Raw genomic sequence first — 14,723 nt, 5'->3', positions numbered from 1 at the left:
GACCCCTGCCTGCTTGCCCTTGCTCTGCGTTTGGGTCAATTATCCTCGTTCTATCAACACAGCTTCCCCATGGAGGCGGGCACGAGAGATTCAGAGGATGGGCCTAAACACCCGAGTGCTTTCAGGGGCTTCTGCCTGCAGAGACACTAAGTCTAGAGTAACCAAGTAACATGTTGGGGGGACACCAAGTAACATGTTGGGGGGAAAGACGGGACAAGATGTACACAAAAGGGTGACAATCATTTCCCAAAATCACTCAGCAGGTTTGCACATACACTCACCCAGATCTGTCCTACCTGGCTCGTTTCAGAGGCAAGAACACCCTGGCCTGCGTGAGAGGGGGCGCGGCTGATGAGTACAGGGCTCCTGACTCCCAGGACGGCGCTCTCCTCCCCCACCTGCCCTTCTCCCCACAGCTCCTCTGCGGCCACCGGAAGTAGACCAGATTCTGCTTTGTTCTGACAGTAAGTGCATTTTGAGGAATAGCTAGTCTGTCATCGCTGCTTCTCAAAACCCCGCTCCCCTTACTAATGTTCCAACACACGTAGGATTATTACAATCCCCAGACATGCAAACCAGTTAAAAGAATTTTAGAGCAAACGCCCATTGACCAATGACCTGGACTCTACCCATAACACTTTACGACACTTCCTTGATCACATTTTTATCCATCCATCAACTCATTATAATTTTTTGGCATTTTCAAGTAACTCACACACATCAGTGGACTTCACCTCTGAACAATTCAACTGGCACATCATGCCCTAGAGTTAAATTTTTCTTCACTTTTTTGGGGGGGGGATGTACATGGAGTGAAATATATAAATCTCAAGTGTTTTATCATATTAAGTTCTTAATATTAAGTAATAATTATTAAGTGAAAACGAGAAAGTGAATTAACGTTGTTTTGTGCATTGAGAAATACATCTCCAAATGATGAGATTTGCCTGAGGCTGGTCTGAACCCTCTCTTGGAATGTTCTCGCAAATCCACGCTCAGTGGTGGGGACCCAGATGGAAAATAGCCATTTGCTCTTCACTTTAAGAATGCTTCTCCTTAACCCCCTCAACCCAGCTCGTCTGACTTCACTCTGACCGACCTCTCTGCCATGCGGCCTGGCCCTCATGAAGGACACCTGTCTTCCCGGGCTACGGGTGATGGCCCCCGAGGGCAGGCCCAGAGCCATGTGCCTGGGGGTGATTTGCTGGCTGGGACAAGAGCCCTCTACCCCAGGAACGGCCAGATAGTAGCTGCTGAAACAGCAAGATCGGCAGAGAAGACTGGTGTTGATCAAAGGAAGCTAAAGAGTTGGCCCAAAGAAGGCCACGAGGTTTGTGAGAGAGGGCAGGACGGGAGGCAGCAGGACTCACATTCCAGGGCAGTGAGTCTGGTCGCACGAACCCCTCACTGTGCTCTCCCACGACGGTTTTGGAGCCAGATGGCACCAGCTACGTTCCTGCCCCAAGTCTCCTGCGGCTTGGCCCGAAGCAGCAGTCACGGCGCTCCATGCCTTCCCCTCCCCCTCTGTTAGAGACACCCTGGGGCACAAGTCGGGATCCAAGCTGAGGGGCTCAGGAGCTGCAGGGATGAGACCTGACAGCCCCTCTCGGACCCCACACTGGGCAGATAACACCACTGACGTGCTCGGTCCTGAACTGTCATTTTAGCAAAAGTAAGGCTGCATGATCACAGAAAGTTTAAAGTCTACATATAAGAATATATATATATCTATATATTTGCCCATAATTGCATTACCACAAGAACACCTGCATTAATAAACTTTCAGCCCTTTATTACTCATGTGCATTTCTATGTTTTAAAATGTAAAATCAGGGGCGTCTGGGTGACTCTTGGTTTAGGCTCAGGTCATGATCTCAGGGTCATGGGATCGACCCCCGAGTCTGGCCCCATGCTGGGCGTGGAGCCTGCTTGAGATTCTCTCTCCCTCTCCCTCTGCTCTGCCCTCTGCTTTCTCTCTCAAATAAATAAAAAATATTTAATAAAATAAAAAAAATATTAAGTAAAATCAAATAAAAAATAAATACTATTTAGGCTATTTTACAATCAGCTTTTAAAAATCCATGTTATTTTAACTATCTTTCTATGCAATTTAAACTTATTCTCTGTATCTTTCACTTAAATTTTTTAAATTTTTTTATTATGAATATTTCAGAATAAACGTAAAAGTAGAAATGCTACAATGAATAAGTATATGGGGAACATACTTATCACCAGATTCTATCAATCAAGGTTTTGACACATTTTTCCACATGACCTTTTTTTTTTTTTTGCTAAAATAATACAGCACATCCCAGACATGGTGCCAATTCCCCTCCTTACTTCAGCACCCTTCCCAAAATATATGGGGAAATTCTTCCATCACAATGCCATAATGACACTTAATAAATTTTCGGTATCATCTAATACTCCATAGTATAATTTGCCGAAATACCTAAACAGTGCATTTCTTAAGTTGGTTTGTTTGAATCGTGAACTTTCAATGAGAAATTAAATTATTTGTGCAAGCAGGCATTCTGGGAACCGCCAGGAATGACTGCCCAATGGCCGCCAGGAATACTGCCCAAGGGACCCAGCCACTGGGACCCCCGGCGGCTCTAAGACTGTACGTTCACTGGTGTTTTCACTGCTTCTAGAGAGATCAAGCTGCCTCGTCCTACCTCTTGAGGGTCTCCAGCGGCTCCTTCCTGTTCATGATGCCGGTGTCTGGGTCCACCGTGGTTAAGACGCACCTGAGTACACACATAGCATCATACAAGGGACAAAGCCGACTGACTTGGCTCTCCCCTCCCTCTCCCTGCCAGGGGTAGAGGAGCCTTACCTGGAACAAGCCATTATTCTTTTCAGTATCACGTCACCAATAAGCAGCTCATCCCACGAATCCTAGAGGACAAAGCACAAAATTCCTATGAGTCCATCCAAGCCTGAGCCCTGCACACCTGTGTAAGGACTTCACACATGGTGTTGCCTAACGGAGCCACTTACACCCGAGATGGCAGACGTTTGGGTCAGCCCTCAGCAGCCACACACCCTCCTGTCCCCTCTCTGCCTGGACATGTCTGCTCATGTCCCTGAATGCCCCTTCCGGATGCCACTGGGCTCGAGGAGGTGGGGAATGGAAGGCTTGGGGCCCCCAGGGGGCGTGGGGGACAGAGAAAAGGGGTAGGGAGGGGCATCCCTCTAAATTGTGCATGCCTTGGGTGCATTCAGACCCTGAGGCATTGGTAGGGTTAGCTCGCATCTCCCCCGGCGAATCCGAACAGATGGAGAAGAGGCCAAGGCCCTTATCTCCGCACCTCCACAGGCGTGTGAACAAAGGGCTCCAGCCCAGCGGGCTCCTCGGGTATTTGTCCACAGCCTGGGTCAGTGGGGCCTCCTTTTCAGGGCAAACCAAATCAATGGACTTGGCGCCCCCTCGAATCCAGCAGGGGAGACAGGAAAAGGTAAACGATCGATTTCTCTTTTAAAGTTCCGGAGAATTGGAGAGAAAGCATTGTAAGGTGGTACACTGTGTGTGGGTCCACCCACACAGGCAAGAACGGATCTGGAAGCTCAGAGGAACAAAGCCTCAGGTTGCTGTGGTCAGGGGAAGTTTCACAGAAAAGAGAGGATTTGAACGGAACCTTCCAGAGCAGAGACTTTGGAAGTCACAGAAGAAGGGTGAGGAGCCTCAGGGAATGATTAGAAGGAAGACACTGAGGAGACGAAGGACATCTGATCATAGTCCTGAACTTCTTACCCTGGGAGACAAGTGCCAGCTGCCTGAGGGCTGAAGACAGAATTTCTTGAGTCAAAACCAACCTGCCCAGTTCTTTGTTGGTCACAAGCCAGAGAGAGACCTGCAGACTCAGAATTTTAATTCTGAGCGTGTGTATCATTCTTGCTATAAGTATTGCAGTTTTTAATCATAAAGTGGGTCTTTTAACTGCAGGTATCACAAGGGTCCAAAAAAGCTGAGCACCCGATTAGAGCAGCCCCAGCCTGTTCTGTGTGTGTCTTCCCACCAGGGGGCACTGTGGTCATAAAAACATACAAGATCCAAAAGGAGAAATGTGGGTTCTGGGTAGGAAATTAATTTATTATTCATTAAAGAAGTATTTCCAGAGCCCCTTTTAGGTACACTAGAACCTGTTGGGGGTTGAGCCACAGATAAATAAGGTAGAAAATTCCACCATAAGGAAAGCCAGGGATGTAAACGGGTGCAAGGCCTGAGCCTTGGGATGCTCTGTGCCTGAGCAGACCCTGGGGGGGCCGTCACCTCCCATCCAGTCTGGGTCAGTAACACCCCCGGGGACACCTAACAGCCTGCAGTCACCACCCTCCTGGCCTGTCTCGCTGGCCTATTCACAGTCTGATCACCTGGGACTGTGATCTCCTTGGAAGAAGCCGCCATTCGTCTTCAATCCTGTTTTCCTCGTGTCATCCACAGTGCATGGGACACAGAGGCACCAACTCAGTGTGATGAGTGACACGCCATGGCAAAATGAGCTCAGCCGGTGTCGTATTACCATCCGACTTAAAATATGAAATGTTCCCAGTTAGGGAGCGCTCAGAGGTAGAGGGAAAGGAAGGCTTCCAGAACTAGATTCGGTTCAAACAAATTTAAATCTGAGCTCCTACTCTGAGCCATCTCCTCTGTACTCAAGTTCACCTGCATCTGACCATCTCAGAATTTGGGGGTAGGAAACGTCGTCAACAAGACCCAGGGCTCAAGGATCGCAGGAGGAAGGAAGCTTAAGTCGGTCACAGCTGGGAATGCCTGAGCCAGGCCCCTTCACTCTGATTGTAGGACAGAAACCCTCCCCCACCTCCCTGTGACACTTTCTATGTCTAAGAGCTTTTCCGCAGATTTATCAACCTTGATTCTGACAGCTGCCATCAGGGGAGGGGCTGGCTGAAATCATCTGAGTTTTACAACTGCAGGAAGCAGGGGCCTCGAGAGGTGAAGGACCTGTCCAGGGTCACACCGCCACTTAGTGAAGCAGGTGGATTCAAATTCAGTGTCCCAACCTCATGCACACCCCTTACAATGCTCAGAGTTCCTGTGGCCCATGGTACAGTCTGGGTTCAAGACCCAGCCCCTCCACTTCTTGCTATGGGGTAGCCTGAGTAAGTCAGGTCACCCCTCCCACACACACCAGCCCTCTCCTTTCCCCCTTATAAAATGGGAATGATGACTTTCATCTCCCTGGGCTGCAAAGCACAATGTGAGAATTAAATGGAAACCCTCCCTCTCCTTTCTCTTTTCCCAAGAAGGAAAACCCTCCAGAGAAACTGTTTTCCTGGCCACAACTGGTGAGAGACGAATATCAATGAGATGGTCAAAGGCAACCCACATGGATTTTTCCCTCTTGTCTGAGTCCGGCTGAACTGTGCCAGGTGTGATCGAGGGCAGACGAGCTCCCTCGTCACAGTGGAACACGGAGAGACGGCCCAGTCCAGGCTCTCGGGGATAGGGCACATTTCCCACCTCACACTAGCAGCTGACCTGCCATCTTTGGAAGACATGATATGCTCGGGGCGTTTCACATAAAATGGCAGAGGTGGATTTGGGGGTACATCTGTTGCCTTCCACTGACTGACGCTGCATTTATACTTTTCATAAGGCACCTTAGCCAAACTGATCCTTTAACAAACCTATAAGGTAATCCCAAGCAGAAAAGATCATCCCATTCTCCAGGCAGGTAAAGGAGCCTTAGAGGGAGTGCACAGGGTCCTAGAGAGGCCAGTGAGGAAGCTGGCAGCTGACCTCAGAGCCTCGGGTTTGAGTGTGGGCCTCAAATTCCTAGACTGCTTCTTTCAGCACACATAGCTGCCTCCTCACAGCCTGACAGAAAGGCAGAAACCGTTCCCTTGAATATAAGGGATTAGAACTCAGTCACGTGGATTCAGTTCTGCCGCCTGCCCTCCACCTCCACTTGCCATCTAGAAATATGCGCCGCCGGAACTCCAGAATTCCCATCTGAGGGCTAGTGCCTCCGTCAAGTACCCACAGCTGGGTGGTCATCAGTCACCAAATGCCCAAGGCCACCAACATCTACCATCGTGTTTGACGAGGAAGAGAACCAAACGAAATATCCAAAGACAATGACAAAGGTAAATCTGCCACCAGAATCATGGTGCCCTCATGCTAAGCCACAGCACAGACATCTGAGCACAGATAGAAGGTGGCACTGGGAAAATTTTAGGGCAGTGCCGTCCAGCTTGGGGACTTCACTCGCACGCCCCAGCAGCCATACTATAGATGCCTGTCTTCTCCTGGGGCCATCGATGGAACAGGAAGGCCAACCTCAACAAGACATGAGCCCATGCTGACTTTGAGCCATGGTCCACACACAGCATGTATTTTATGCTACATACATTTGACTCGAAAACTACGCTACATACCGGAACTCTCCTTAGAAGTCTCAGACCCAGAACTGCCCCCCAGACACCAGCACGTCATGTATATTTGCGCCTTCTGTGCAGAAGTCTGCACTGATAAGATGCTCAAGAAATTGAAACTCTGAATTGTCTAGCACACAACCGATAATTAATGAATTCTTTAGAATAATCTAATGCAATGTCAGAGACTCTTATACCTTAAAAAAAAAAAGTTAAATCCAAGGAAAGGGACAAGGAAGGCATTGTGTTACCTCTGCGTAGACACCACACCCTGAAATTACGATATTGGGCCTGAAGTTAGTCACTTTAACTTTCTTCTCCAGCCTGGAGTTGAGATCTGCCAACGATGCCTCAGAAAGAATCAAGAATGGGCTGGCATCTGAGTACGCAACCTGGGAAGGAAATAGAAATGGTTAGAAGGTGGTACACAGAGGTCATATGTGTCTAGTTCCTGGAACCCTCTCTTCCCCAGCCCCTACACCCGTGTATACGTGCGCGCATGCACACACACACACACACACACACACGCACACACACATGCACACACACACGCACACACACACATACATACACAATATTTCTAAGTATTTCTTTAGTTCTTTATATAGAAAAGTCACAGTGGTTCAGGATTCCTAAATAGCCTTGCAGATAACTGGAATTATATGAGGGAATGAAGAGAACATGGGCTTGGGATGGAGAGCTGCCACTGGCCAAGTGCCCTTAAGGAAGTCACTCCACCTTTCCAAGCCTCAACTTCCCCAATGCGATGGGCTTGATGACCTTAATATGGGTGATAAAAATATTCACTGATTCTCTGGATACCTATTTTTTTATGCAATCTGCAAATCAACATCAAGTCTGTTTCCTGACCATTTATATAATTTTTTAATGGCCATAATAATTGTGCTACCATAGTGTTGTGTTACCAACCCTCCCTTTATGATGAATCCTTACAGCCTTATTCCCGAGAGGGCTAACCTGGTCCCTTGAAGCCTGTGGCTCTCCTTACCCTCACACCATTTGCCCAAGTGTGATCATCTGACAATTGCAATCACCCCGTACAAAGGTTGGACTCCACATTCAGCTACAGAACAGCGTGGAAAAAGTCCTGACATAGAACAGTTTTGAAACCCTGTTGGCACTGGAAGGCTTGCATAAGTAGGAAAGTAGATGCCCATGGGAAAAAGGCAAGAGTCCCCCAAATCAAGAAATACAGATGAAGCTTCCAAAGGAAGGGCTTTATTTTTGCCTACTGTTTATAATCCCCAGCTGCCGCTCAGGCCAAGCTGCCTGGGGGCTGCCTCGCAAAATGACCGAGCGGAGCTCAGCACACAGGCTGCCCTGCCTGATGGGCTCTGCACCCCTGAGGAGGCCAGCCTTCCCCAGGACACACCAAAGGCCAAAGCCAAGGGATGCTCCTCTGACCTGGTCGGTAGGCCGGAAAGCGTCCAATATTTGGTGAGAATTTCTTGGTCGCAGGTGAGGCTCGAAGTGCACCAGGCGGTAGGGCTGTGTCTTCAGGAAGCTGGTTATCCACTGGGCAGCAGCGTCCCCACAGTCCCTGCCCTCGATCTCCAGGCCGTGCACTCTGCAGGGGGTGGCAAGAGCAAAGAATGGCCATGGGCTTTGAAAATCTGGACACCCTAGCGTGTCCTACACAGATCCGAAAAGCTGGGGTGTCACTGTGATTCCTTAATTATCAAGTAAACACGATTTTAGCCTGGCCCTGCCTCCGAACCCCTGTGTAAGGCTCAGTGAAGTCTGTGGCAAGCCTTGCTCTCCCCACTTGTACAACAGAGTGATACATACCTGTGCTTCCCCATCTGGAAGGAATGCACGGAGAATAAAATAAGAACACAGGTTTGAAAAGGTACGGAGTTCTCCAGAAGAAAACGAATGCATCGGTGTAAAGTAAACGTACAATTACTGCAAAATCTGGTTCACCCAGCTGGACAGCAACCAGAAATCTGTACTTAATAGGCCCAGCCACATGTCACCAGTATGATGGTAATGAAAGTAGTCACAGCAATGTATGTGAAAATGTTCTATAAAATCTAAAACACGATAGACAACAAGAATAATCTAATTTGATTTGATTGCTAGCAATCAGCATAGGATTTGAAGTCTCCCCGCCCCCCCCCCCCCCCGACATACAGGATGCAGGACTTCGTGGGAGCTGTATGTGTCTCACTGCTGCAAAGAGAAAGAAACAGTATAGTATGTTTTCTGGATGGTTCTCCAGAACGATCGCATGGTATTTCCCATGCGTAGGACCATTACTATCGTGGGTATTCAAGATAAGACTGGTACTTGGGAACAACAGGAAAGAGTGGTGAATTGCACAGACAGAACATGATTCCGTTCAGTTCATGACAGTAAGGCTTTAATTCTAGCAACACGTGGTAATCATCTCTTTTTAAAAAGAAAGAACAGACCTCAGGTCCAGAGACCTCTGCAGGGAGTATTTCTAGTAGGTTACATTCCATTTATAGCACATATTTTTTTAAAGATTTTATCTATCCATTTGAGATACAGAAAGAGAGAGATCACAAGCAGGGGGAGAGGTAGGCAGAGGGAGAAGAGCCCAACGTGGGGCTCGATCCCAAGACCCTGGGATGATGACCTGAGCCGAAGGCAGACGCTTCACCGACTGAGCCACCAGGTGTCCCGAGACATACATTTCTCACGGAATTAAAATACTTTGATATTTTACTACTGAAGATGTATGTAAAAAAGTCACTACACATCTGGTACAATAAAAAAAATACTAAGAATAAGTAATAAAATTAATTAATTAATTAAATGCCTTTAAGGTCTTTTTTAAAAGCTGAATCAATTTGAAGGAAAACATTCAATAAATACAGTTGACTCTTGAACCACACGGGGGTTAGGGGTGTCAACCCTCCATGCAGTGGAAAATCCACATATAAGTGTTGACTCCCCAAAAATTTAACTACAAGAGCCTACTGTTGACCAGAAGCCTTATGGATAACATAAACAGGTGATGAACACATATTTTGTAGGCTACATGTATTACCTACCGTATTCTTACAATAAAGCTAAAGAAAAGAAAATGTTATTAAGAGAATCGTAAAGAAGAGGAAATAAATTTACAGGACTGCACTGTATTTATTGAAAAACATCTGCATGTTCGAATCCACAGAGCTCAAACCTGTGTTGCTCCGGGCTCAACCGTATGCCCGAGAGTCAGCATAACGCACGGCTGTGCAAATGCCTGAAGTTTGGGAAAGAGGAGAGCGTCAGGTAGACCTACTGGGGAGTGCGCCCTGTTCCCACAAAGGACTAGCTCGGTGACCTTGGGGATATTTCTCACTTTGTGCCTTAGCTTTCTCATCTATAGAATGGGGATAAAATCACAACCTTCTTACGAGCATCAGGGATCATCTATACGAGGTCCCCAGAACGATTCTCAGGTTTCGGATGTTCTCAGTAGATGGTAGTAAGTACTCTAGTTTTGTTTTGGGGTTTTTTTCCCCCAGTTATTTCAAGTGAGTTTTCTTCACAGCAGTCTCTTATAATCCTTTGTATTTCTGTGCTATCAGCTTTAATGTCTCCTCTTCCGTTTCTGATTTTATCTGAGTCTGCTCTCATTGCTCTTAATGCCCCTAGCTAAAAGTTTGTCAATTGTATCTTTTCAGAAAACCAGCTCTTACGTGCGCCAACCATCCCCAAATTTTTTAAAAATAAAAATAAATAAACCAGCTCTTCGCTTTGTTGCTCTTTTTTTTTTTTAAAGATTTTATCTATTTATTCGACAGAGATAGAGACAGCCAGCGAGAGAGGGAACACAAGCAGGGGGAGTGGGAGAGGAAGAAGCAGGCTCACAGCAGAGGAGCCTGATGTGGGGCTCGATCCCATAACGCCGGGATCACGGCCTGAGCTGAAGGCAGACGCTTAACCGCTGTGCCACCCAGGCGCCCCCTTGTTGGTCTTTTCTATTATTGTTCTAGCCTCTCATTTATTTCTGCTCTGATCTTTGTTACTTCCCTCCTTATGTTAACTTCAGGCTTAGCGTGTTTTCTAACTCCTTGAGGTATAAAATTAGGCTATTTCTTTGTGATCTTTTTTTTTTTTAATGTCAGCATTAAAAAAACCTGGGAACTGCTTTTGCGGCATCCCACAGATTTTGGTAAGTTGTGTTTCCATTTTTCTTTGTTTCAAGACTTTTTTTTTTTTAATTTCCCTTTCGATTTCTTCTTTGACTCACTGGTTGTTCAGAAGTGTATTGTTCAATTTCTGTATGTTTGTAAACTTTTCAGCTTGCGTCCTATTTTGGTTTCCGGTTTCATGCCATTGTGGTTGTAAATATATCTGATATGATTTCAGTCTTCCAGGTTTGCTGACTTGTTTTGTGACCTATCCCAGGACCTATGCTGGTGAAGACTCGTTGTCTGCTTGAGCAGACGGTGTATTCTGCTGCTGCTGGAGAAAATGTTCTGTAAATGTCTGTTAGGTCCACTTGGTGTGAAGTATGGTTCAAGGCCAACGTTTCAGTAGTGATTTTTCTCTCCACACGATCTATCCATCGTCGAAAGTGGGATACCAAGGTCCCGACTATTGCTGTTTTGCCCATTTTTGTTAGTATTTACTTAATATATTTAGGAACTCCAAGGTGGGGGGCATATATATTTACAATTGGTACATTTTCTTGATGCATTTATCCCTTTTCAGGGCGCCTGGGTGGCTCAGTTGGTTGAGCGTCTGTCTTCAGCTCGGGTCACGATCTCAGGATCCTGGGATTGAGCCCCCATCAGGCTCCCTGGTCAGTGGGGAGTATGCTTCCCCCTCCCCACCCACCCCCCTCCCCCTGGCTTGTGCTCTCTCTCTTTCTCTCTCTCTCTGGCTCTCAAATAGATAAAATCTTAAAAAAAAAAAAAAAAAAAGAATATCCCTTTTCATTATATAATGACCTTCTTTGTCTCATTACAATCTTTGACTGAAAATCTATTTTGTTTGATTAAATATACCAACCCTTGCTCTCTTTTGGTTTTTGGTTTCCATGTGTGTAGAATATCTTTCCTTAACCCTTCACCCAGAGCCTATGTGTGTCCCTAAATTTGAAGTGAGTCTCGTAGAGGCAGCATAGTTGTGGGTCTTGTTTATCCATCCAGCCTCTGTGCCTTTGATGGGAGAATTTAATCCATTTCCATAAATTATTGATAACTAGGGGCTTCTGGGTGGCCCAGTCGGTTAGGCATCCAGCTCTCGCTTTCAGCTCAGGTCGTGATCACAGGGTCGTGAGACTGAACCCCACATCGGGCTCTGCACTGGGCGTGGAGCCTGCTTAAGATTCTCTCTCGTCCTCTCCCTCTGCCGCCCCCCCCAAGCTGTTGTGTGCATGCATGCACTCTCTCTAAAAAAAAAAAGTACTGATAACTAAGGACCAATTAATGCCACCTTATTATTTTCTAGTTGTTTGTAATTCCCTTGTTCCTTTCTTCCTCTTTTTCTATCTTCCTTTGTAAATTGATGATTTTCCATAGTGGAATGCTTCGGTTCCCTTCCCTTTATCTTTTGATTCCAATGGCCAGTTTTTTGCTTTGTGGTTACCATAAGGTTTAATTGAAACATTTATATATATATATATATATATATATATATATATATATATATATATATATATATATATATATATATATATAACAGTCTATTTTAGGCTGATAATTTAATTTTGATCTCTTATAAAAACCCTGCTCTTTTACTTCCCACTCCCTTTTATGTTTCTGATGTCACAATTCACCTGTTTTTATACTGCATATTTATTAACAAATTATTGTAGCTATAGTCCTAATACTCTTGTCCTTTAACTATTATGCTAAAGTGACGAACGCACCACATATGTCAGTATTAGAGTATTCCGAATTTGATGCTCTGTTTATTATATATTTATTTATCTCTTTTAGTCATCTACACCCAACGTGAGGCTCAAACTCATGACCCCAAGATCAAGGGTCACGTGTCTACCAACTGAGCCAGCCATGTGTCCCAATTCTGTGCTTACCTTTATCAGTGTGTTGTACATTTTCATATGCTCTCATTTGACTAATTAGCATCTTTTCCTTTCAGCTTGAAGCACTTCTTCTAGCATTTCTTGTAAGGCAGATGTAGTGGAGATGAACTCCCTCCGCTTGTGTTTGGGAAAGTCCTTATCTGTCCTTCATTTCTAAAGGCTAACTTTGCCAGAGAGGGTATTCTTGGTTGGCAATACTGTTCATCCTCCCAGTCTCTCCTAGCCTGTAAGGTTTCTGCTGAGAAGTCGGCTGATACGTTTATGGGGGATCCCTTGTAAGTTACAAGCTTCTTGTCTCTTGCTGCTTTTAAGATTCTTTTTCTTTGATTCTTTTATTGTTTTATTATCATGTCTGAGAGAGCCTCTATTTAAGTTGAATTTATTTGGTGACCTATAAGCTTCACGAAATTGGAGATGCAAAGGTCTCCCAGGTTTAGGAAGTTCTCAGCCATTACTTCTTTATGTAAGTTTTCTGCCCCTTCCACTTTTCTTCTTCTTCTGGAACTCCAATAATTCACCAGTTGTTTCTTTTAATGGTAATCCATAGAGCACATCGGCTTTTTTCACTCTTCATTCTCTTTAATTTGTTCTCCTCTGACCGGACAATTTCAAAGATCTGCTCTTAATCCCACAGATTCCCCTGTTTGCTGGACCCACGCTGCTCTTGGTAACATTCTATTGCATTTTTCATTTCATTCATTGTATTCTTCAGCTCCAGAATTTCTCTTTGGTTCATTTTTTTTTTTTTAATCATTTCTATCTCTTTAACTTCTCACTTTGTCCATATTTATTATTTTCCTGTTTTCACTGAATTGTCTATGCTTTCTTGTATCTCATGGAATTTCCTCAAAACGGCTATCTGAATGCTTTATTGGGTAAATCACACATCTCTGTGTCTTCAAAATAGGTTACTTGGTTCCTATGCTCTCTCAGTGATGTCATGTTTCATTGACTTTTCATGTTCCTCGGGGTTTTGTGTTGCTGTTGTCATATTTGACTAGGAGTTATCTCCTCAGTCTTTACTAACTGCCTTCAGTAGACAAGATTCATAAATTTCCACAATATGAGGCCCTTAAATTAGCACAATTTGTTCTCTGCCTTCTTCTGTTCTCTTCCCACATTTCTCCTATGTTCTGAGCAGCCTCAGCTGTGCCATGGGGTCCAACGTTCCACTGACACACTGTCCCAAAAAAATCCAAGCCAAAAAAAATCCAAATGTTTCTAAAACCTTTGACAAAGATAATATAGGCATGGTTTGAGGCTGTTTGCCTGAAATCCATATAATGGCCCTAATTCTCTGCATCCCGCTAGTGGCTAGCATGGCTTATAAGAAAATCAAGCAACAACCTCAACAGTAAAAAACAGGTGTACTGGCTATGATTGTGACCTTTTGAAATTGACCCCAGGGCCCCAAGATTCATCAGAAATCTTTGGGAGACTGAGGGCTGAAGTTACAACTCCTTCACAAGAGAATGGCCCTGGCTCCCAAAGGAAACCCAGGTCCAAAAGGTCCCTGACATCTTCGCCCTAAGAGTCTGTGAACTATTGGAACATGTCTAAACCTTCTCATTTTGCAATTTCCAAACATGCTCTTGTTTAGTCTTTGAGTGTGGACCAAAGATTCTGTATGGGGCCATGAAAAAAGTTTCCACCTAATTCCAAATGAATCAATAATTTAGTGGGAAAAATAACCATAAGTAAGTATGGGTAGATACCTAGTGATGGCAAACAAAGAGGAATGAGGAGCAAATATATAATCCAAATTGCAACAGACATAGTAAAAACTTTCCCTCAGGGGCACCTGGCTGGCTCAGTCGGTGAAGGATGCAACTCTTTGATCGTGGGGTTGTGAGTTCAAGGCCCATGTTGGGTGTAGAGCCTACTTTAAAAAAAAAAAAAGGTAAAAAAAAAAGTTTTTCTCAGACAATAAATACAATGCAAATTAAAGCAACAAGAAATGGCCACCTTTTTCCTATAAGAATGCCCAAATGTTTTTACAGTAGTGGTCAGAATGCAATTAGACAGAGATGCCCATAAAATACTGGTAGCCACACAGTTGGTGTAACAGGTCTGCAAAACTATTTAGCAACATGTATCAAAAGTCTACCATTCCTTGTTTCTAGCAAAACCACTGCTAAACATTCTTCCCTAAGGAAATAATTAGCATTTTGACAAAGATTTACACCAAGGTATTTGTCACATTCTTCTTCACACCTGGAAAAAATGGAAAACAATCCAAATATTTAATCATGGGAACATGTTAAAATGCATTACAGGACACTCACTTAGA

The 14,723-nt window shown here is 44.9% G+C and overlaps 1 protein-coding gene across 5 annotated transcripts in view; it reads right to left on the bottom strand.

Moving 5' to 3' along the window:
* Positions 1-14,723, bottom strand: part of MTARC1 (mitochondrial amidoxime reducing component 1) — a 36,900-nt gene that overhangs the window by 16,359 nt on the left and 5,818 nt on the right. For all 5 annotated transcript variants that reach the window (XM_057315582.1, XM_057315580.1, XM_057315581.1 and 2 more), the window contains 4 exons: positions 7,828-7,990; positions 6,654-6,794; positions 2,840-2,901; positions 2,679-2,750 (listed from right to left, as the gene is read on the bottom strand). In XM_057315582.1, the coding sequence (XP_057171565.1) occupies positions 2,679-2,750; positions 2,840-2,901; positions 6,654-6,794; positions 7,828-7,990 (438 nt within the window). The remainder of the gene's footprint in view (positions 1-2,678; positions 2,751-2,839; positions 2,902-6,653; positions 6,795-7,827; positions 7,991-14,723) is intronic.

Source organism: Ursus arctos, unplaced genomic scaffold (assembly GCF_023065955.2).
Source record: "Ursus arctos isolate Adak ecotype North America unplaced genomic scaffold, UrsArc2.0 scaffold_2, whole genome shotgun sequence".
NCBI classification, from domain to species: domain Eukaryota; kingdom Metazoa; phylum Chordata; class Mammalia; order Carnivora; family Ursidae; genus Ursus; species Ursus arctos.
Note: the sequence above shows the minus strand (reverse complement) of the source record. Positions and strands in the feature narration are given on the sequence as shown.